The 24,162-nt window shown below is 42.5% G+C and overlaps 1 protein-coding gene across 14 annotated transcripts in view; it reads right to left on the bottom strand.

Annotated features, from left to right (window-relative positions):
- Positions 1–24,162, bottom strand: part of LOC123757971 (serine/threonine-protein kinase 11-interacting protein) — a 230,940-nt gene that overhangs the window by 196,627 nt on the left and 10,151 nt on the right. For all 14 annotated transcript variants that reach the window (XM_045741990.2, XM_069338840.1, XM_045741994.2 and 11 more), the window contains 6 exons: positions 20,940–21,130; positions 19,213–19,311; positions 16,913–17,090; positions 13,909–14,102; positions 4,443–4,719; positions 2,886–3,044 (listed from right to left, as the gene is read on the bottom strand). In XM_045741990.2, the coding sequence (XP_045597946.2) occupies positions 2,886–3,044; positions 4,443–4,719; positions 13,909–14,102; positions 16,913–17,090; positions 19,213–19,311; positions 20,940–21,130 (1,098 nt within the window). The remainder of the gene's footprint in view (positions 1–2,885; positions 3,045–4,442; positions 4,720–13,908; positions 14,103–16,912; positions 17,091–19,212; positions 19,312–20,939; positions 21,131–24,162) is intronic.

Genomic DNA, 24,162 nt, shown 5'->3' on the forward strand with positions numbered 1-24,162 from the left:
GTAATCCCAGGCAGGGTACTGCTAATTGGCACCCATGTCTACCAAACAACCTTCTAAGAACTGAACCCCCAGGATGTGTACACTCACGGGGACCTAGCAGGGGGAACCACCGGAAGAAAGAAGAGAACTCGGTACAAAAGGGGGTTAAGAACCAAAGGCAGACTTCCACACCAGATAGACAAACGAAAAGAAAAGAAAACCCTGCAAGAGCACAGCGTACCCAGGCGCAACAGAGCCAGCCGCGCTGATTAGTGAAAACAAGCTGCGCAGTACTCTGCGCCCCTACCAGTGCAAACTGCCCTTTACCCTAAGGCAAACAAAGGAGACAGAACCCCTTATCACACAAAGGGCGGCCAAAAACCAAGCAGTAAATGGCCTAGCAGAAGCAAGACCCAAGGAACTTGTGGAAGGTAACCCCAAGCCCCAAAGGCAGTACTTACAGAGCACCTAGGAAAGGGAACCCTAGGCACATGCAGCCCGAGTACTGAAGACTTGCTCCCAGCCCATGCACCACCTAGAAGACAGACACCACACCCTAGGTACAGTGCTGAAACAACCACTGGAGCTGGAGCACACAACCAGTGCCTTTAGCATTAGCCGAAGAACTGGGATGTGGATTGCCAGCGTGGGGGTCTGGGGCTCACCGTTTCCCCTCCCGGGGAGGGGGGGAGCTGCGCAGACAACGGTACAGAGACGTGTGACGTCATGCTAGTTTGCTCATATCTTTTTGGGGAGTTTTATCCACTAGTTTGGCATTAGGTAGCAATTTTAACCAGAATAGGGTTTGTTTTGGGACGCTTACCTTTCTGGGTGCCCGATCCTGTCGACGGCAGACATAATGCTTCCAATCACACGGGGGTTTCTATAGGCCATTGCTCCCCTCGCCTCTCTGAGGGGGCCAGGTTCTGGCTCATGGTCCCCGGTAGGCCCACAGAACTCCATACACTTGACTGATGCCAAAGTCTGACATTAGCATATCAGCCTGTATAGCTCCGGGAAGCCGACAGGGCTCTCCCCAGAAAAACTAAGAAACAATCAGAGATATTGAAATAATTAGGTAATAATATCTTTGTGGCAACTCCCACCTGTCAGCTCGGGTGACGCTTACCGGCTCTCACAACGCCCACATTTTGCCAGACTTCCTCGGCCTATTGCGCCCAAAATATGTCACCTACGATTTTTTTTATTTCTCCCGTGCTCAGGAAACACAAATTAACATTTTTAGAAGACAAAATAATTTTTTAGAATTTTCTTTTCTTGTGCACAGGGGTGAAAATCTCCTTAGGACACCTTAGCAGCTTAAGGGTTAACCGCGTACAGTTTGTCACTATACACAAATAATGTAGTGGTGTACAGTATTTAAGATATACCAAGTACAAATTATAAGATAAATTACACATTAAAAATAAACTTCTTTAAAAGGTTTATTGCAACTCACAAGGAGCAACAGTTACAAGTTCAACAAACCACACCCACATAAGTCATAAATGCCAAGGCATTACTAAAGTTCATTCTAAAATCAAATTGAAAAATACTCAGATATAACTTCTGTTAAGTTACCAGCTTCCTATTCCTCAACCATTAGAGCATATTGAATAATCATAAAGCCACCAAATAATTATATATGATACATTGGCATGTGATCCACTGAAGTAATGTATATGCAAAATTGGACAACATAAGTGAGCACCACAACCTCATGGCACAGGCACTGGTCTGAACACGTCAATGAAATCTCGGGTGATACTGCCAAGCATGAAGGGGTAAATATGACAAGCCAACACTCAATCCTACGCCACCGTGTGGGCAAGTGGAAGAGCAAAATAGAATGGAACACACACATTATGCCTTTCAGAAGAACAAGCTCAGCCAGAACTATTGACCAATGGACTGCAACAACAACATACTTGGGTGCACCAAGCAGCAACATGTCCATCCCAAACCTAATCATAGCTAAAACCACCAGGTGACAAAAAACTGGTTGTAACCAGTAACCGGTCACCAAACTTCCAGTTCAGCCACAACAAGTAACTTCCTGTGGACCAAGGCAAGAGTTACTGACATACCCTAAACAAACTATCTCAATAGGAAGGTGAGGATAAATAGGAAAAATGTGACAGAGGGTGGAGACCTGACATTGGAAAATGTGTTGCCATCTGCTGACTGGGTTGGAAGCCAGCAGTTTATTGACCATTACTTGGACAATTCCTGTGATGCCATGTAGGGCCAACCCGTCCACTTAAAAATAACATCGCTTTTCGCTCGTATGCGCACTATGGCCAAAAATAGACGTAATTTTAAATGAAAACGGCTCACGAAATTGATATACTCCTGTTTTCTGTTCGAGTCCCCTGCCTTACTCGGAAAGGTTAGGAGAGGAAACTTAACCTCTTAACACTTAAAATTTTTAACTTAACAATACTTAACATTCTTCATGACATTTTGAAACTTAAGGAGAATTTCCTGCCCACCTAACCTACCAGAGGGTCCTTAACTTACTGTTTTGTAAAAAAAAAAATCCAAAATTTATTTTCAATTTTTTTTATTTTCAAATTACAGTACGTCCATATTCAGCCATACGGGCAAACAGCCAATTTAGCTGTAATTTGTAAGAGGAAAGGTTGGTAGGGCAGGGAAAGTCCGAATGTTTGTGAATCAACTTTCGGTAGTTACTCTCAGTCCCTTGAAATAGAATCTTGCTGTGCCAATGTCACCCCCAATCTATCATGATCCCACTTAATCAAACATTCAGTGATCTTGCCTTAAGCAGCATTTGTGAAGAATAGCTTGGAAATAATTTTAGCTTCTGTGGTTGGTTAATAATGGCACTGAAGAGTTCCATTAAAAACCAAGTACTGCATATCAAAAGTGATTTTTAGACCTACCATCCAGCAATGATACCGTCAGTGGTGTCCCCATTCTCTCCAAAAGATCACTGTCAGCCATATGCATACTGTCACTGTCCATGTTTTCATTCGCCGGATCTGTGATATCTACATGTCGAGTGCGTTTCTTTCTTGACTTTCTGCGTAACTGTCCATTGCCTAGGTAATGAGAAAATTGGTTGTTTAAAATTAATTAGCATCAGTAAAGAATATTAATAGGCATTAACTATTATTAGCAAGTCATCCAATTGTGTGCACATTCCCTAAATATTTAATACAATAATTAACTACAGTACTCTACACTTATCTTCAAATAAAATGATAATACTGTACAGAATTTTTTTTTTTTAGGTTTTTCTTCAATGAAATTTTACTAAAGTACTTTAATGACTTGTTTGAATGCATTCATTCTCCAAATATTCTACTTCTTGAGTTGTATTGTCGATATTGTAATAATATTTGGGATACATCTAAACACATGCACTTAATCATTTTTGCTGGTCCATCGAATTTATATTATGTATAATATATATACTGTATATATACTTATTTGAATTATACTTTTACAAGTTAAATCTTAATTAATTAATTAAATGTAAAGACCATTCTGAAATCACATCGATTCATGTTCTAACATTTTTAAATGTTTATGAAAGAAAGTTTGACTAATACGTGAAGAACAATTTAACTGTGTCCATGGAATTAAATCGAGCACATTTAAACTGGGGAAAAGATTTTAAATACAATTCACACCACCTATTTTATACATTACAAACATACAAAACATTGTAAATTAACATTAATCATAGTTATGAAACATTATTTCAACATAAAAAAAATTCAAAACATTCATAACAATAACATGATACAGTATTGAAAAATACCATAATGGGTAATATCTTAACCCTTGCATGGTTCCAATCACTATCTGCCATTTCCTACTGTGCTCCAATTGCTATCTGTGACTTCCTCCTGTGCTCCAATTGCTATCTGTGACTTCCTATTGTGCTCCAATTGCTATCTGTGACTTCCTATTGTGCTCCAATTGCTATCTGTGACTTCCTATTGTGCTCCAATTGCTATCTGTGACTTCCTCCTGTGCTCCAATTGCTATCTGTGACTTCCTATTGTGCTCCAATTGCTATCTGTGACTTCCTATTGTGCTCCAATTGCTATCTGTGACTTCCTATTGTGCTCCAATTGCTATCTGCAATTTTTTTCTTCATTGGATTTCTTAACTAATTTTAGACATGCACACCTTTATGTAGTACTTTTAAATAGATGCACAGTTTAGGGGTTAATACCACCAGCTACAGGTGTACCGATGTATTGGCCTGATTTTGCAGTACTGTATCAGCATCTATAGAATTTCAAACGATACTTGGGTACCTTTTTTTGTACACAAGTTGGCATAATTCTTAATGACAAAAAATACACAAAAACAAAAAATACACAAAACAAAAAAAATGTGTTTTGTACACAAAAATTTGTCTCGGTTTTTTTATAGTTTATATCAGAGTACAGTATCAGTATACCTCTACAACAAACAGCTCTCACCTGAGCTCTTGACTGATGCAGATAATGGCTCATTCACTAAACTTGCTGGCTGCGAATCGGCCAAATCAACTATCAATCCATCTGTCTCTTGAGGCGAGTAGAGAGAGTGCGCAAGTGATCCTGATGCAGGACATACTGGGTCAATGGGAGAGCAGAGGGAGGCGAGTGAAGAGAGAGACGAGAGAAGTTCTGGTGGATAAGAGAATCCTGCAGATACAGCATTGATCCCAACCTCTTCACATTCCTGACTAGACAGTGGTTGATCATCAAATATCACCTGCAATTAAATGTCTCAATAAACATAATATAGTATGAGAGCTATAAACCATAACTAAAGCACACTTATGGTCAACGTAATAAGAAATGCCTCAATTAGAACGTTCAATATACGTTCACAGTCAAATTACAAAAAAAAAAACGCAATGAATGTAATGAAATGCCATTTTCTGGGTGAGCCCCGGAGGCTCCTTAGAGCTTATCGGGCTAATGTATGTTATATTAGACCGGGACATTAGCAATGGAGTTCTGACCTACCAAGGACCAGCGCCAGAACCTGGCCCCTTCAGAGAGGTTTCAGGAAGCAATGGCCCTGGAAAACCCCCCTGTGATTGGAGGGTTTTCCCTATCTGCCATCAACCGGGGTTAGGCACCCAGAAAGGTAGACATAACAAAACAAACCCCACATGGTAAGAAACTTAACAAAAAAAAAAAAAAAAAGGTAGAACTCCCTACAATCCCAAGCAAACAAGCAAACGTAACACACTACTGCCGTGCCGGTCATCTGCGCAGCACTCCCTTCCCCGAGAGGGGGAGGGGGGGGGGCCCCTGACCTCACTGTGCGAGCTGCAAAGCCTTCCATTTCGGAAGCTAAGCTTCAACAAATGCGAAAAACTGCCGATCAGTACGAGGGAGGGTTGCCAGGGAGCTTCCGGGGCTCACCCAGAAAATGGCAATTCATTACATTCAACGCTGGTTTTTTGAGGGGAGCCCCTATGGCTCCCTTAAGCTTCATATCCAAAGAGAAGGAAAAGAAAGGGCCGACCCGGTAGGCAGTCGCCACAAACTTCACAACGCGACGTCGAGACAACAGGCTGCAACCCAAAGCAAACCAAGAACACCAAGGAGCAGACATGCGAAAGAAAAGAACCGCCCCTTAAGGGTGACGTTTAATGGTGTGAAAAACATGATGGAAGTGCTAAGAAATGCCAGGAAACTGCAGAGTGATGAGGTTGGCAAATTTTGGTCAATAAGACAAGACCTCTCCAAGGAAGACAGAGAAAAGCTGAAAATGAACTTAATTGAGGCAAAACGTCTAAATGGGGATAGAAATGAAGAAGACAGAAATTCTTTTTTTTACAAAGTGACAAGGACTGGAAAGCTTGTGAAATGGTACATAAAAACAAAGCAACAAGATCAGTAGTGGAAGGGGGAGTAAAGAACAAAGGAAAAGGGAACATGTTCCTGAAAATTGTATATACCAACATAGATGGAGTGAGGTCAAAAACTTTGGAGTTGCAAGATATAATCCAGCTTAGGGTCCCAGATATTGTTGCATTATCAGAAACGAAACTTGAAGGAAATATAATAAATGAAGTCATATTCCCAAGAGGCTACTCAGTTTGGAGACGTGACAGGAAAACTAGGAAGGGAGGAGGAGTGGCTGTACTGGTGAAAAAACACCTGAAGGTAAAAGAGTTAATATTTGAAAACCCTCGAGATATTGACATAATGGCATTGCAGGTCTGGAATCAGGATGATAACCTGATAATTGTAAATACCTACAGCCCACCAGCAAGCAACACGTGGACAAAGGAAGAACTGGATGACAAACGAGAGGGCCTCATAATGGTCATGAGAGATATTATTGTACAAGCAGATAAAGATAAATCACGACTGTTGATACTGGGGGACTTCAACTTTAGAGCAATAGACTGGGAGGCCTATGAAGCAAGAACGGAGGACTTTTGGACATGCAGATTTGTGAACCTCATTCTGGAGACATTCTTGTATCAACACATAAAGCAAGCCACAAGAATGAGGGAAGGAGATGTACCGTCAGTACTGGATCTAGTATTCACCAGGAAAGAAGAAGAGATTTTTGACATCCAGTACCTTCCTCCCTTGGGAAAGAGTGATCACGTCCTGTTAGACATTAAATATGCTTTAAGATATCATCTAGAAGAATATGGGGACATTGAAACAGTTGATAAACTAGATTTAAAGAGAGGCAACTATGGGGAACTTCGAAATTTTTTTAATGAGTGTAATTGGACAGAATTGTTGGTAGGCAGGGAAGTAAATGAAATGTATGCCAAATTTTTAAAACTATACGAGGAAGGCACACAAACATTCATACCAAAACAGAGATGCAGGACCAGAAAACAGGATTGGTTCGACAGAAATTGTGAGAGGGCAAGAGACCAAAAGACACAAAAATGGAATCAGTATAGGAAGAGGCCAAACCCCCAAACATACCAGCGATACAAAGATGCGAGAAACAACTATACAGCAGTAAGGAGAGAGGCAGAAAGAAATTTTGAAAAAGGGATAGCAGATAAATGTAAAACAGAACCGGGCCTATTCTACAAATTCATAAACAACAAATTGCAGGTAAAGGATAATATCCAGAGGTTGAAAATGGGAAACAGATTCACGGAAAATGAAAAGGAAATGTGTGAAACATTAAATGAAAAGTTCCAAAGTGTGTTTGTACAAAATGAAATCTTCAGAGAACCAGACACAATAAGAATTCCAGAGAACAACATAGAGCGGATAGAGGTGTCTAGAGATGAAGTGGAAAATATGCTAAAGGAGCTCGGGAGGAACAAAGCAGCTGGCCCAGATGGCGTTTCACCATGGGTTCTGAGAGAATGTGCATCTGAGCTCAGCATTCCACTTCACCTGATCTTTCAGGCATCCCTGGGTACAGGAATCGTAGCAGACGTGTGGAAACAGGCTAACATAGTTCCAATCTACAAAAGTGGCAGCAGGGAAGACCCCCTCAATTATAGACCTGTATCATTGACAAGTGTAATAGTGAAAGTATTGGAAAAGCTAATCAAAACTAAATGGGTAGAACACCTGGAGAGAAATGATATAATATCAGACAGACAGTATGGTTTTCGATCAGGAAGATCCTGTGTATCGAATTTACTCAGTTTCTATGATCGGGCCACAGAGATATTACAGGAAAGAGATGGCTGGGTTGACTGCATCTATCGACCTAAAAAAGGCTTTCGACAGAGTTCCACATAAGAGGTTGTTCTGGAAACTGGAAAATATTGGAGGGGTGACAGGTAAGCTTCTATCATGGATGAAAAATTTTCTGACTGATAGAAAAATGAGGGCAGTAATCAGAGGCAATGTATCGGAATGGAGAAATGTCACAAGTGGAGTACCACAGGGTTCAGTTCTTGCACCAGTGATGTTTATTGTGTACATAAATGATCTACCAGTTGGTATACAGAATTATATGAACATGTTTGCTGATGATGCTAAGATAATAGGAAGGATAAGAAATTTAGATGATTGTCATGCCCTTCAAGAAGACCTGGACAAAATAAGTATATGGAGCACCACCTGGCAAATGGAATTTAATGTTAATAAATGTCATGTTATGGAATGTGGAATAGGAGAACATAGACCCCATACAACCTATATATTATGTGAGAAATCTTTAAAGAATTCTGATAAAGAAAAAGATCTAGGGGTGGTTCTAGATAGAAAACTATCACCTGAGGACCACATAAAGAATATTGTGCAAGGAGCCTATGCGATGCTTTCTAACTTCAGAATTGCATTTAAATACATGGATGGCGATATACTAAAGAAATTGTTCATGACTTTTGTTAGGCCAAAGCTAGAATATGCAGTTGTTGTGTGGTGCCCATATCTTAAGAAGCACATCAACAAGCTGGAAAAGGTGCAAAGACATGCTACGAAGTGGCTCCCAGAACTGAAGGGCAAGAGCTACGAGGAGAGGTTGGAAGCATTAAACATGCCAAAACTAGAAGACAGAAGAAAAAGAGGTGATATGATCACTACGTACCAAATAGTAACAGGAATTGATAAAATCGACAGGGAAGGATTCCTGAGACCTGGCACTTCAAGAACAAGAGGTCATAGATTTAAACTAGCTAAACACAGATGCCGAAGAAATATAAGAAAATTCACCTTCGCAAACAGAGTGGTAGACGGTTGGAACAAGTTAAGTGAGAAGGTGGTGGAGGCCAAGACCGTCAGTAGTTTCAAAGCATTATATGACAAAGAGTGCTGGGAAGACGGGACACCACGAGCGTAGCTCTCATCCTGTAACTACACTTAGGTAATTACACTTAGGTAATGCACACAAAATAACGGGCGGCCAGGAACCTGTACGACCTTCAAATTCCCGCGCTCAAAATGAGCCCAAGACATGTTACCAAACACGGCAGCGAAAGCTGTAAACATCCGAATGGCATGGGCGCGAGGATAGACCGGAGGCTGGCTAAAATTAATAACCCTACGGTCGACCTAGGAGACCCGAGCCCTAGAACAGGGAATGAGGGAAACCAGATCAACCCAAAGTGCATCCCCAGCCACAGCACATAGTTAACGGCAAAGCGCCACAACCAGACACAACACATGACGCACCCTCGGACAAACCAACCAACCATCAAAAACCCAAGGACCCCTCCAGAAAGCAGCAGTCTCATTCTTCACCAGAAAAGGAGACGGCTGCAGATGAACAAACCTATCACCCCGACCGAAGGAGCAGAAACCTCTGCGCCAGAGGAGAGCATGAAGCTCACCAACCCGACCCCCAGAAGCTAATGCCAACAGGAAAAGAGGCTTCGAGAAACAATCCTGAACCGAAGGGGTCACAACAAACCTAGAAGAAAGAAAAAAGACCACTCTGTCCAAGGACTAGGACGGTTCAGGCGGCGCATGAGCAGGCCGGAGATGAAACAATGCACAAGACAGCTTGCGAAACAGCATAGATATAACATCAATACCGAAAGCAAGCTGAAGTGGCTCCGCCAGCACCGAAAGACACGAGGCGACAGTGTTAGGCATAAGAAGACGGTCCTGGAACAACCAAGATAAAAAGGACAACATCACCCTAACAGAAAGCGAAGTACAATGACGAAGACATAAGAAGAAACGGAAGGACTGCCAGGAAACTTCATACTGCCGCCGAGACTAAGCCCTCAGGTGGGACACTTAACAAGGAAGCCACCTGATCACCATAGAGATGATAAACTTAAGTCAAAAATACCATACGCGGAGACTCGAGGAGAAGATCGAACCAGCCACGTGACGTTCCGGTTCGATCTGCTGGAAGAGGCGGAGCCGCGGGAAAACCTCCGGGTTCAGACACCGAGCAAGCAGAGCCTGAAACCAAGGCTGGGCTGGCCACCATGGGACCAGGAGGGCAACTCTCCCCTGGCAAGACTCCAAGCGAGTCAGGACGTGGAGCAACAGCTGAACCGGGGGAAAGAGATACAAGAACCATCATCTCGACCAGACCTGCCGGAAGGCGTCGGCCTCAAAGGCCTCACAGTCGGGGAAGGTCACCACATACAGGGAAAGGCGCTGCTACCATGCCGATGCGAAGAGGTCCAAATCGGGGCATTCGAACATCTGGCAAACCCAACAGAAGGAGTCGGCACCATCCGTCCATTCCGTGGAGAGGGGAATGAAACGAGACAGGCTGTCGGCCAAGACATTGGACACTCCCCGCCGGTGAACTGCCAGGAGAGCCAAACTCCGAGAACTCAGCAGACAAGTCACTCAAAGCGGCCAGCGCCAAAGAGCCAAAGACCGCATCGACCGCCCCCCCCCCCCCTCGGTTCAGACAATTTACCACCGGAGAGCAGTCCGAATGGAGCCAGATCGTCGACCCATAGGCGACCCGAATCCTCCGAAGAGCAAACCACACCGCCGCAAACTCCCGCACTGTGCTGTGGGCTCGACGGAAGGCCGGACCCCACCGTCCCTGGCCGGCCTGGTAAGCACCGGTCACAAACACCCAGCCAAGAGACAACGCGTCCGTGAACACATCGAGCGAGGGCCCGGGTAGGAGCCAAGGCACTGATCCCAGAAAAAACCCTTAGAAGAAGCCGGCGACACAGCTGCCGACGTAAGGCAACTGGAGGCGTAACCCAGCGATCACAAGAGAGGCGGAAGGGACGTCCCTGAAGGAACCAGATCAGCCGTCGAAGCCAAACCTGGCCCAGCAAGTAGACCATCATGGCAAAGTTCGAATTCCCGCACAAACCCTCAAACAACCGCCTCGTGACCCAGGAGCCCTCCAGAAACTGCAGCCGCAGCATAGTCTTTGAAGGAAGAGACAAGGAAGCATTCCAGGGACACCATGCATGCGCCCGGCTCCAACAGGAAATGGACCTGGGACAGAGTAGTCATCCGAAAAAAGGGGTAATAGACCCAGGGGTTCAGATGGGACAAGCCCAGAATGAACCGCAGGTCAGTGCAGTTCCATTTCGGAACTGGGTATAGGTGGGAAACCCACCTGAGGCACGAGGACGTCTAAACCACTCCAAAATGATCCGAAAGAGTGCAGGAAAAGACTCTAGGAGAAGACCAAACCAGCCCCGTAACGGACTGGACTGAGCATTTGAAAGATGCAGAGGCGTATTACCCGTGAGAAAGGTCGCGTAACACCAACACGTTTATACCATCCACAAACAAAGCGATCTCCCTCGGGCCATGCTCAGGACGCATGAGGTCCGAGTTGGCTCCACCCTTCTTTCGGGGAGGGTACCCGACAATGTTTATGTAACTATTATTTTTATTGCCGAGACAGATTATGGAGATAAGATGTCATTATAAAATTATAAAATATGTGATTATCTGGGGTAGCAATCAACCTAGCACGTTGCAGCAACCTAAACCTAGGTTGCTGTTATCTTGTGGAAGATAACAGAGCAGAGCAACCCAATGCCTAAGCCGCCTGCACCCAGATAGTGTCATCAGTGGATTGGGTGAAGTGAGTCACAAACGAGCAACACTGCTCGCAGGACTCGAGGTCGAAGGTGTCACCGACCCAACAGGCAGCATGATGGAGGCAAAAACAATGAGCGTTGCCCTGAGACAAGGGAATAGAGCAACCCTCAAACTCACACAAGGCAAAAGGGAACCCAGGGGGTCACATCCATTGGATACACTGCACCCCCATCCCCACAGGGTTTCCCAGGGCCCTTAGACTGTTATCGCTAAGGCTAAGCCCAGGCAGGGTACTGCTATCAGGCGCCCAAGTCTATCAAATAGACTTCTAAAATTGAACCCCCAGGATGTGTCCACTCATGAGGGCCAAGCACGGGGTACCACTGAACACAGGAGATCAATACCCTAAGATAACTGGGGGTAGGGGAGCAAAAGCAGATCCCCCCCCACCAAGCACAAACAAAAATGAACAGAAAAACACATGCAAGAGGACGATGTACCCAGGAGGAACAGAGCTGGTTGCTGTAATAGGTGAAAACTAGCTGCGCAGTACTGTGCCCCTACCAGTGCAAAAACTACCACTTACCCCAAAGTAAACAAGAGAGGAAACCCCCCAACACACTTGGGGCAGTTAATCACTGAGTAGCAAAAGACCAACAGAGGTAGACCCCAAGGTGACTTGTGGAAGATAACCCCAAGCCCCAAGAGCGGTACTTACAGGGCACTCAGAAAAGAACCCTAAGCACATGTAGCCCGAGTACATACCTGTGAATATTACTCCCAACTCACACACCACCGTAAGAGCAGTACTGGACACAAGGCACAGCACAACACAGAGAATCTGGAGATGGAGCCAAACGACCGAGCCACAATCACATCAGCCGAGTACTGGGGTGTGGGATAGCTGGTGCGAGTGGTCTGGGGCTCCCCCTTCCCCCTCTCGGGAAGGGGGAAGCTGCACATGGCACCGGCGGCACGGCATATGTGATGTCATGCTTGTTGTCTCGTTTTCGTTTGGGGAGTTCTGTCCACTTGTTAATCTTCTGTAGCAGTTTTAACCAGAATAGGGATTTGTTTTGAGGCGCTTACCTTTCTGGGTGCCTGGCCCAGTCGATGGCAGGCATAGAATGCTCCAAATCACATGTGTACTTCTATATGCCATTGCTCCTCGTGCCTCTCTAAGGGGGGCCAGGTTCTGGCTCGAGGTCCCTGGTAGGCCTAGAATTACATTCACACTGACTGATGCCAAAGTCTAATAATATACCTATCAGCCTGGATAGCTCTGGGGGGCCGAAGGGGCTTCCCTCCCCAGAAAGGAGCAGAAAACCAAAGAGCCAGAGCCCAAGTGGATTCCAAGGATTGAGCGAGCACTGCCTGATGGAACATGAGACAAGGAGCAAAAAACAGAGACACTGCCTCCTGCAGGATTGGCGCAAACAGCTTCAACAAGGCAACTGACACCCGCGATGCCAAGACCAGTGCACCAGACCCAGGATCGGCACCCAGCGTCTCCACGTTATCCTCAAGGCGGGGGGGGGGGGGGCAGGGGGGGGGGGAGAGGTGGGGGGGAGCTGCACAGACAGCGGTGCTGTGATTGTTGTGACATCATGCTAGTTTGCTTGTTTTTCGTGTAGAGAGTTCAGTTCAACAGTTTGGCTTTCGGTAGCAATTTTTTTAACCAGGTCGGGTTTGTTTTGGGGCGCTTAACCAGGTCGATGGCAGAAAGAATGCTTCCAACCACATGGAGGTTTCTATAGGTCATTGCTCCTCACGCCACTCTGAAGGGGGCCCAGGTTCTGGCTCATGGGCCCCGGAAGGCAAGAACTCCATTTGCTTGACTGATGCCATGGTCTAATACATGCTATCAGCCGGTATAGCTCCGAGGAGCCGAAGGGGCTTCCCTTAGAAAACACCTTAGAATAGAATATTTGCACAATGTACTTGCAATAAAGTTTAATATATTCACAATACTGCAGTCTAATATTCTGACTTGTAACGGAGCATAATATGCACACAAGAGAGCCTAATATACTTGTCAGAGCATATATACTGTACTCTCAAACTGGCAGAATTACAAACTATTTTAAATGGTGGGTTCTTCAAAAAATAGGGCACAGGTGGAAACTAAATACCACACCCAAATAAGCCATATAGGCATCAGAAAGAATTTTTAATTTGTAAGAATAGTAAAAAAATAATACGTACTAATGAGTGAAGTGGAGGAGCTAGTCTCCACACACACAGCTTTGTATATAAGTATGACAGCCCAACAGGTTCAATGACCTATAGTTACTTACAACAGCTGCTTTTCATGCACCCATTTCTTTTGCATTTACACACTACCCCTTTCCATGCACAAGTTTCACTTACATAGTATATTACTCCCAGCCCTAGCCTATCAGTCCTTTTACAATTATCATACTATTATTCCTTCCATTTACTATACTATTCACATCTCCTATACCTTCTCCCACTCATTAACCTGTCTCTTATTTCATTTTCCACACATTTTGCAAAGTACCTGATGATTAGCAGTTGCAGGATTTAACTGTCTGATAGTATGACTTCTGTAGTTGATGTCCCAGGTGAGAGGATTACCAGAGATCTTCAGGACTCTTAAGTGGGGTAAGGCACCGATGGGGGACAGAACTTCCTTCATACTTAGTACGTTGTCACGCAAGTCAAGCTCCTCAATATTGCTCATTTCATGCAAGCCTAAAAGCAATGATTATAATCTATAGCAATGTGGTATACAAAACAATACACAATACAAAAATCAAGTTTTATTGTAATGAAATTCCCTTTTCTGGATATTTATGAATACTGTACCTCAATTCTCCTTTTCCAAAATGTGCAATTGATTTTGAGATTACAGCACTAATTTGCCCTAGCAATGCCTTTTAGGAGGGATTCAGGGTCTAGTAAAGTGCACAGTGATACAGTATTAGCATTGTGAAATAAATGCATCATACACTTAAATATTTTATAGGCTGACTACCCTCTGATGATCATTTCCAGGCTAGGTTCATTTTCCAATTAAATACTCTCTATGACTGCAAAGTCCTAATGTTGCTGAAAATTAGACAACAAACCCCACACATATTAAAGAAAAATGTTGATTTAAACTGTCATTGGAATCTTATCAAGTTATGATAAGGGTCGAGGATTCTTCTCTGGGTTGGGGTTTTGTGACCAGCACTCCCCAGGCTGAACAGCATGTTGCGCAAGATTACAGCTGTGTTGCATGCCCTGAGGAGGATTATGCTTCCGCTGGGCTCGGTGCATGACTTCATTGTGCCTGCTCCCTGGTGGTTCATTGCTTGAACAGAGGGGGATCACTTAGGTCCCTCCCCCCTGTGGAGCTGGATTCTTCAGGTATCTCGGCTTATGGCTTCTCATGTTTTTCGTCTCTGCACTGTTCATGTGGTGGGTGTGTTGCATATATAGCACACATATGTAGTATATTAGGCCTCAGATAGGATGTATTAGGCCTAGGAAGGTTAAGTTTTCTTTGAAACATCAAAACAAAAACTTTTCTGGTGTGTCCAAATTCAATAGCACCGATTTCTACTTTCTAATTGCCTTTTACATCAATATATGTATGATGGTTCTCAGCGTTACTGTAAGTACTACTTAAGGGGGCATCTGGTTGGCATCTGGGTCCAAAAATGCAATAAATGAAAACTCGTTCGATTTCAATCAAACTTTTTTGACAAGTTCTATATGAAAAGTGTTTCATCTGGTCCAAGTTTTAGCATCGTAGCATAAATAGGAAGGGAGAAAAAAAATATTGAAGTAGTTGTGAAAATTATGCAAAAATGGTCAAAATCGATTATCAATCAAAAGTGTCAACTGAAATCATAGCTACGACTCTTTGCTATCACAATAGCATACATTAAACAAATATTATAATTAGTTTAATTGGAAAAAAATTTTAAGAAAAAAAAAAAAAATTTTTTTTTTTGTTTTTTTTTTCAATATTTTTTTTTTTTCATTTTTTTTTCGGGCGATTTGCATCAAACTTACACACCTGACTGTACGTAAGCCAATCTGTAAGGATGCCAATTTTGGAGAAAATTGGTTGATGTCAACCTCAGCCACAGATTTTAGAACCTTAGACTTTATTCATTTCTGTTTTTTTTTCAATTGACACAAACGTTTACAAAACTGATTCATTTTTTATTCAATTTACATGAAACTTACACAGTATATGTGGAGGGCATGTCTCTACATTGGGGGGCTTTCAATTTTCTCTAAGTTCATTTATTGATTTTATAATAGCAATAAACTTGCCATATTTGCAAAAAAATTTTGGGGAACTTTGAACATTTGTATTAGGAAAACTAAAGATGTTTTGGAAATTCTAAAGCCCCCAATCCTTTATTATATGCTAATGTGTCAGAAAAGTGTCGCAGAATAATTATATCTGAAACGTGTGTTCTGAAGTGTGGACTTGAAAATGTGTAAAAAACGTTGGAAAAAAAAAAATAAAAAACTCCCTTTCTATTTACGCTGCAGTACTGAAACTTGGGACAATTTCAGCACTTTTCATATACAACTAGAAAATTAATATTGGTTGACATTGAACAACTTTCATCTATAATCCTCAGACGCCCCCTTAAACAGGTGGATGCGCTGCTTCAACCAACCACCACCAAATGGCAGCAACCTATTCAAGAAATTCTGATTAACACAATGAAAACTCAAGAGGGAGAAGGGGAGCATCTGAGACTCGTGTTCGGACACTCATTTCATACTCATTGAAAGCATGATACCTGAGCTATTCCATTTGGATGCTTCTTTAGGCAAGAGTACATACTTTACTGCAAAGGTTGAATCCTAAAATTGCAGGGCAGGGAGGAGGATGGGAAACAGGGAAAGGGGGTCTTTGCTGAAGAAATTGCACCTGTGTTAATAGTATCATACAAATAGAGAGGTCCTAACATATGTATTTTGCCAATATCAATGTGCTGTAGTTGTTTTGCCTTCATCTATTCTTCTTATTTTTGGAACAGAAAAAAATAAGATATTTTGCTAAATAATATTGTACAAATACTATTTATACTGTATAATGTATTCATATTTTGCAAACAATAAACCATGATAAATAACACATGAGCACACGAGCCACAATACATTGAGTATATAAAATTAAACATTGGAATAATGACTGAATACATGTATATTGGAAGTATGTAGATAGATAAGTAGGTGCAGAAAACACGTCACAATAACACGATTGAAATAATCCAATCAACACACAACACAAATAAGTTGCGTTTCAGTTCATCCGGCACCCTCATTAAATTATGACATTCTGGACCCTTGATAAGGGTCCAGAACAGATCAAAACATTGTCACTCACTTCATATGCGGGTTGGGTTATTTATTTATTAGTAGGTAGGTAGACTGAAGTGAGACTGTTCCAACTGTCCATATTTTGGACCTTTTACTGTACTGTAAAAACTATGAAACAAGGCATATTATGTTAAACAATAGCTAAATGTTCAACATACTTTACTTACCATTTATATGAGAAAACAGATTATTGTTAGCAATGAGAACAGTGAGAGAGTAGGTAGCTATAGGTGAAAGACGCGGCACAAGACGTAGCTGGTTGTGACTGATGTCCAACAAGGACACAGTAGGTAGGTATTCCAGCGCTGAGGCATCATCTAGTTCACAATGGCTCAAGTCTAGTATCTGTTCATAAAAACAAAATAATATTAGAAACCCTATGATTTTACTTGAAGGTAAATCAGATACTGTACATAGTTGAGAACCAAAATTCAAAATATTAATTTGGCATGGTATGGTTTACAGTACAATAAATAAATCAATATTTTTAGTAGCATCCAAACATTAAAATATTTACCCCAAAATAAGGCGTAAAGTGTGGATGAACGACGCCTCACAGAGTTAGTCACACTATCACTCCCTTTGATAATATTCTACTTCCCTGGGCAAGTGAGAGTTTCCATCCTCCCGGCACAGTCAGGATATTTTTTGAATGCTTCCTGACAAGCCATAATAGGAGGGAAGAGAGGAAACTAAAGAATTCTTAATCCAGCCCTTACTCAACGTGTCCTCTCACTTAATGTGTCGCATTTTTTGTAGCATCAACCAATCCATTGAGAATACGATATATTAGTAAATATTAAAGCACCATAATATTGATCATTTCTTTACATCGGCCTCAATAGGTCAGCAGAATTCCTTGGGTTCGTACGTTTCTGGTTAGGAGAAACGGTTACATTTTTAACGGTGGTAAATTAAGAGAATGAACCGCACAATGATAGTCAGAATGTAGGTTCCCTACACTGATAAACCTACAAACAAAATTTAATGCCAAATAAACCTCTGCTACTTCAATCAGCAAATAACTACCTGTAGTTGCCTGCTTGACTATCACTGTCATCCATTATCAGGTGGCAGCACCAGGTGGAGGTAGAAAGTAACACTCAGGATGGAGTTTGCAATGTCCCAGGGGAGTGAAATACTGCCCAATGCTAATGACAAATTACTTAAAGTTGAGCAAAAGTCAAGACAATAATACTGAATCAAACCCACATCTCTGGACTCCCCAGGCAAACACATACTATCGGGTATGTGACCACAAGCATAGCTCTCGTACTGAAACTAGACTACATCCAGTGTGAAAAACTCGGTCCCCCAAGGTACCATGAGCTTGCTCAGGTACTTTTCGTCATCGGTATACCAGACAGACAAGGATACAAACTATAGATTGTATCATCCTTTGCAGATGATTACACTAGAATTTAAGAAAGTTGACAATATAGAGGAGACGGCAAACCTTTGATCCAATGTTAATCAAGTCTTTCAACGAGCCACAGAAAATAACATGATTTTCATGTGGATAAGTTCCAATTACTCACTATGGAAAAAATGAAAACATCAAAGCAAAAACTACATATAATACATAGTCAAACCACACTGCTGAAAGAACAAGCAACATAAAATCACGTCGGAAGACCTTACTTTTAAAGAATACAAGAAGTTGCTGTCACAACTGCAAGAAAAATGATGGGGGTGGATAACAAGGAACTTCCAAACAAGAGGTGTCATACCAATGATGATACTTTTTTAAGACATTAGTACTCTCTAAAGTGGAATATTGTTGCATACTAACAGCCCCCATTCAAAGTTGGAATAATTGCTGACCTGGAGAGCATGCAAAGATCTTTTACCGCTAAAATCCACTCAATAAAACATCTAAATTATTGGGACCATCTAAAAATTCTATATCTATATCTATATATTCCATTATAATAATCCATAATAATTTCCACTTGGAAACTATTAGAAGGACTGGTTCCAAATCTTCACACAGGAATAACACAAGAGACCAAGAAGAATGGCATGATGTGCAAAATAACCCAATTGAATAGGCAATAGGCATGCTGCGAGAGAACTCAATCGACATCAAAGGGCCAAGACTTTGCCAACCTTTTCAACACCCTTCTGCTACACATACGGGGAGCATAACTGGCAACCTCTCACAGTGTTCAAAAGAGAACCTGACAAGCACCTTCAAAGGATACCTGATCAACCAGGATGTGACTCTTATGTCAGGTTGCGAGCAACTGCATCAAAGAGCCAGTTTAATCAGACCAGCAACCAGGAGGCCTGGTCAGAGACTGAGCTGTGGGGATGTTGATCCTTGAAATCATCAACAGGTAGGCAACAGGTGGGTAGTTACAAGTGTGCCTGGGGAGTTAGGAAGCAGATTCAATCTCATCATATGGCCTCAATATTTTCTCAAATATAAATCCCATTCTTGTGGTTTGATTGTACTTTATGTTACCTTAAGATTGGGAAGAAGGCCAAGACTGTGATCTAGCGAATGCAGAGAGTTGTGCGCCAGTGCTGCTTCTTGTAGCTGTTCCCACATAAATTCTCCTGCCTAACAAATAAAAAATAAATCAATAAATCTTGAGCAATGCTAATATTTTAAGAGGTAAATGTACATGAATTACAAAAATTAAATATGATAACAATAAATTCAATGTCTTTCATTAAAACTTATGATGTAACGAGATATAGTTTAGAATAAAATTTGTAAATAACCAATATTAAAAAAATAATAAATCACTTAAACATAATTGTAATTTCTGAGAGAGTTAACTCTTGCTACAGCATTTATTTGACAGCTACCTCCTGTTAGTGGCTATTTTTATATACAAAATTTAACATTTTGTGCATATGAAATCAGATAAAATGATAAGTTCAGGGAAAAATAAGCACAAAATTCTAGGTGCTATAGTTTGGCTGTGGTATGCCAAGAAACATGGATTTAACCCCAGAGGCCCCTGAAAATAAAATTTCAACAAAATGTTCAGTAAAAATATCTGCAGCATTGAACATTATCAAGGCCACTACTAGAGCTGCACAAAATTATGCTTAAGCGGGCGTTAGGTTCCAAAAATGCAATAAATGAAAACTCGTTCGATTTCAATCAAACTTTTTGACAAGTTCTATATGAAAAGTGTTTCATCTGGTCCAAGTTTCAGCATCGTAGCATAAATAGGAAGGGAGGAAAAAAAAATATTGAAGTAGTTGTGAAAATTATGCAAAAATGATCAAAATCGATTATCAATCAAAAGTGTCAACTGAAATCATAGCTACGACTCTTTGCTATCACAATAGCATATATTAAACAAATATTATAATTAGTTTAATTGGAAAAAAATTTGAAGAAAAAAAAAAAAGTTTTTTTTTTTCAATATTTTTTTTTTTTCATTTTTTTTTCAGGCGATTTGCATCAAACTTACACACCTGACTGTACGTAAGCCTATCTGTAAGGATGCCAATTTTGGAGAAAATTGGTTGATGTCAACCTCAGCCACAGATTTTAGAACCTTAGACTTTATTCATTTCTGTTTTTTTTTTTCAATTTACACAAACGTTTACAAAACTGATTCATTTTTTATTCAATTTACATGAAACTTACACAGTATATGTGGAGGGCATGTCTCTACATTGGGGGGCTTTCAATTTTCTCTAAGTTCATTTATTGATTTTATAATAGCAATAAACATGCCATATTTGCAAAAAAAAATTTGGGAACTTTGAACATTTATATTAGGAAAACTAAAGATGTTTTGGAAATTCTAAAGCCCCCAATCCTTTATTATATGCTAATGTGTCAGAAAAGTGTCACAGAATAATTATATCTGAAATGTGTGTTCTGAAGTGTGGACTTGAAAATGTGTAAAAAACATTGAAAAAACAAAACAAAACAAAATCTCCCTTTCTATTTATGCTGCAGTACTTAAACTTGGGACAATTTCAGCACTTTTCATATACAACTAGTAAAATAATATTGGTTGACATTGAGCAACTTTCAACTAAACCTCTGACGCCCCCTTAACTAACAATTTAAAGACAGCATGTAAAGCCATAATATTGGCTCTGCCAAAAATACCCTTATGCAGGTCATATATTTTTGCCCAACCCATTCTGTAGATATAGCTAAAGTATTACACAGTAGGAATCTGAGATATTGAATGTTAACTAAAATGAGGCACATACCTTGTCAGCACCACAACGAATGAAGAGGTCACCTAGTCGATTTAGTCCTTTGACTATAACTATTGATCGCAGCGTAGGTCGCAATGTTTGTAGAGCTTTGAGACTAACGATAGGTATGTGTAAGAGCTCTAAAGCCTGTAAATTTCGGAAGCATCGTAGACTTATAGTTTCACTCTGTGGAAGACTGTGCCCTGAAATATGAAAGTTGTATCATTTTTTTATGAATAAGGGTAATGTAATTATAATTTTCACTATTACTGTACTGTACTATAGTGCAATCATCTCACAAAGTACATTTCCTAATTTCCTAACATGCACTAATTATATTCCAATATAAAATGCTGAATACTATGGGAAAATTGACTAGGGCAATGAGGTGGACACGAACCTACGATCTTGGCATTGCCAAGCCGCATACTTTACCACTAGACCACCGCGACTTGCAAGTCATACAACCAGATTTCTACTGAAATCACAGGAAGTTTGGAGGCTTCTGAAGCCAGTTCATGTTTTACATATGACCCACAAGCCCTTGGGTGGAAGGGCAGAGTAGTCCTTCACATCACATTAATGTGATTTGTGTGTTTTTCTGAAGTTGGGGCATAAGATGTAGGACCATTCTGCCTTCCACCCGAGTGCTTGTGGGTCATACCAGTAGAAATCTGGTTGTACGAGTTTAACAAGTCAGATGGTGGTTTAATGGTAGAGTATGTGGCTTGGCAATGCCAAGGTTGTAGGTTCGCATCCACCACATTGCCCTAGTGGATTTTCTCATTGATATACATCACGTTAATGTGATTTGTGTGTGTGTTGCTGAATACTAAATACAGCACAAATACAAAAAACCAGTGTTGAATGTAATAAAACGCCATTTTCTGTGTGAGACCCGGAGGCTCCCCGGAGCTTACTAGGCTAACATGATAATGTCAGACTTTGGCATCAGTCATGTGTATGGAGTTCTGTGGGTCTACTGTGAACCACGAGCCAGAACCTGGGCCCCTCAGAGAGGCATGGGGAGCAATGGCCTATAGAAACCCCCATGTGGTTGGAAGCATTCTGTCTTCCATCGACCGGGTCAGGCACCCAAAAAGGCAAGCATCCCAAAACAAACCTCTATTCTGGTGAAATTATTGCTACCCAAAGCTGAACAAGTGGATAGAATTCCCTTAAAAGAAATGAGCAAACTATCATGAAATCACACTTCGCCGCGCCGCAGTCTGCGCAGCTCCCCCCTCCCCGGGAGGGGGAAGGGGGAGCCCCAGACCCCTAACGCCGGCTATACACCCTTCAGTTCTGAGGTTGGATGTCAAAACACACGAAAAAACGCTGACCGGGAGGGAGGGAGGGATGCCGAGGAGCCTCCGGGTCTCACCCAGAAAATGGCGTTTCATTACATTCAATGCTTGTTTTCTGGGGAAGCCCCTTCGGCTCCCCAGAGCTAACCACCCACAGTAGGAAAAACTTAGGGACTTACCCAGGAGGCGGTCATTGCTCACTCCACAACGCGAATCCGAGACAACTGGCTGCAACCGCTGACCCAAAATGACACAGGCCCAATGAGGACCTGAGATGTGCACGAGGTAACGAGCAGCCAAGACCTTGTTCGACCACCAAAAGCCCCGTGCCCAAATGTCAGCCCAGGACATGGTGCCAAAGATGGCAGCAAGAGCAGCGAACTTACGAACATCATGGGCACGGGAATAGACCGCAGTCTGGCTAGCCTGAAGAACTCTGCGGACGACCTGGGAGGCCCGCACAGGGAAGAAGGGAAACCGGATGAACCCAAAGCGCATCCCCGGACACAGAAGCCGTGGCGCTCAAAAACGGCGAAGAGCCGCCACCAGACAAAACATGATGTACCCCTGGCCCAACTAACCAAGCATCAACAAACCAGGGACCCCTCCGGAAAGCAGCAGTCTCATTCTTCTCCCGAAAAGACGGAAACGGCTGCAGGCGAACAAAATCAACACGAAGACCCAAAGAGCAGAAACTAATGTGCCGGAGGAGAGCATGAAGCTCCCCAACCCGACCCCCCAGAGGCCAATGCCAACAGAAAAGGAGCCTTGGAGAACAATCCTGAACCAAAGGGGCCACAACAAAAACCGAAACGGGTGCACGCGAGCGAATAATGGGTGAGAAGCGGGACAAAAAAGTCACAGCTCAACTTCCGCAAGCACAATTAGGTAAGTACCGTACAGAGAATCTAATGTATATAGAAGGGATAAGCCAGGCCCTGAAGACGTGCAAGGAAAGTAACCCAGATAAGACTACGAAAATGGGGCCATGACCCCCCCCCCCCTTGCAACCATTAACCCAGATGAACAAGTTAAGGCCACAGGAAGCACGGAAGGGCCAAACAAAAATCCACAACCCATCCCAACACACATCTACAGCATGAAAACTGCAGCAAAATGTTACCTCAAAACATCCAGACAGGAACACTTACCCCATAACATATACCCACACCAATGTACCTCGTAACCAGGTGGAGGTAGGTCCCCTATCTGGACTAAAGCATGGGCTGGACATGCATAAGAGTGGGACTGGATGGGTATAATAGGAGCTGCCTCATATGGCCCAATAGGCCTGCTGCAGTTACCTGTGTTCTGATGATCTTATATACGTATCCCAAAACCACAAAGCACCTGGCTGAAAGAGATGCCAGATCGCATAAACTCGCTTGCAGAACATAGGCACGAACGTGTCATGACACAACGTAGCCGAAAAGATTCCGGGAGCACCGCCAGTGGAAGAAGGTAGAGCTGCACATGCAGGAGAAGAGTAGGGTAGAGGTGAAGGAGGAGCCCTACACCCATACACAGGGAAAACCCAGCGTCCTCCCCATAGCAGCAATCTAGAACGCCCCCAGGAGCAACGGGGCACGGACTGGAGAATTGAGAAGAGCGAGAGGCGAAGTACCAGAGAGAAGAGACGCAAAACCCCAACACACATGCACACCGCCCATACCAAAAACAACCACAGCGCATGCGCAGCAGGGATGCCAGATGTGGGTCGTCAGAAGTTGCGAGCTGAAGAAGAAACCACGAATGTGACTAGAAAAATAGGCAAAATAGTGTTGTTAATGATCGAATCCCATATGAGAGTACAGTACACAGGGCAGCCGCCAACCATAGTCGAAAAGAGCAGGAAAGGGCAAAAAGAAACATAGCGCAGCTTCCCATTTGGGCTACAAGGAGCCCAATCGAGCTACAAGGAGCCCAAT

The sequence above is a fragment of the Procambarus clarkii genome, chromosome 40 (genome assembly GCF_040958095.1).
Source record: "Procambarus clarkii isolate CNS0578487 chromosome 40, FALCON_Pclarkii_2.0, whole genome shotgun sequence".
Lineage (NCBI taxonomy): Eukaryota > Metazoa > Arthropoda > Malacostraca > Decapoda > Cambaridae > Procambarus > Procambarus clarkii.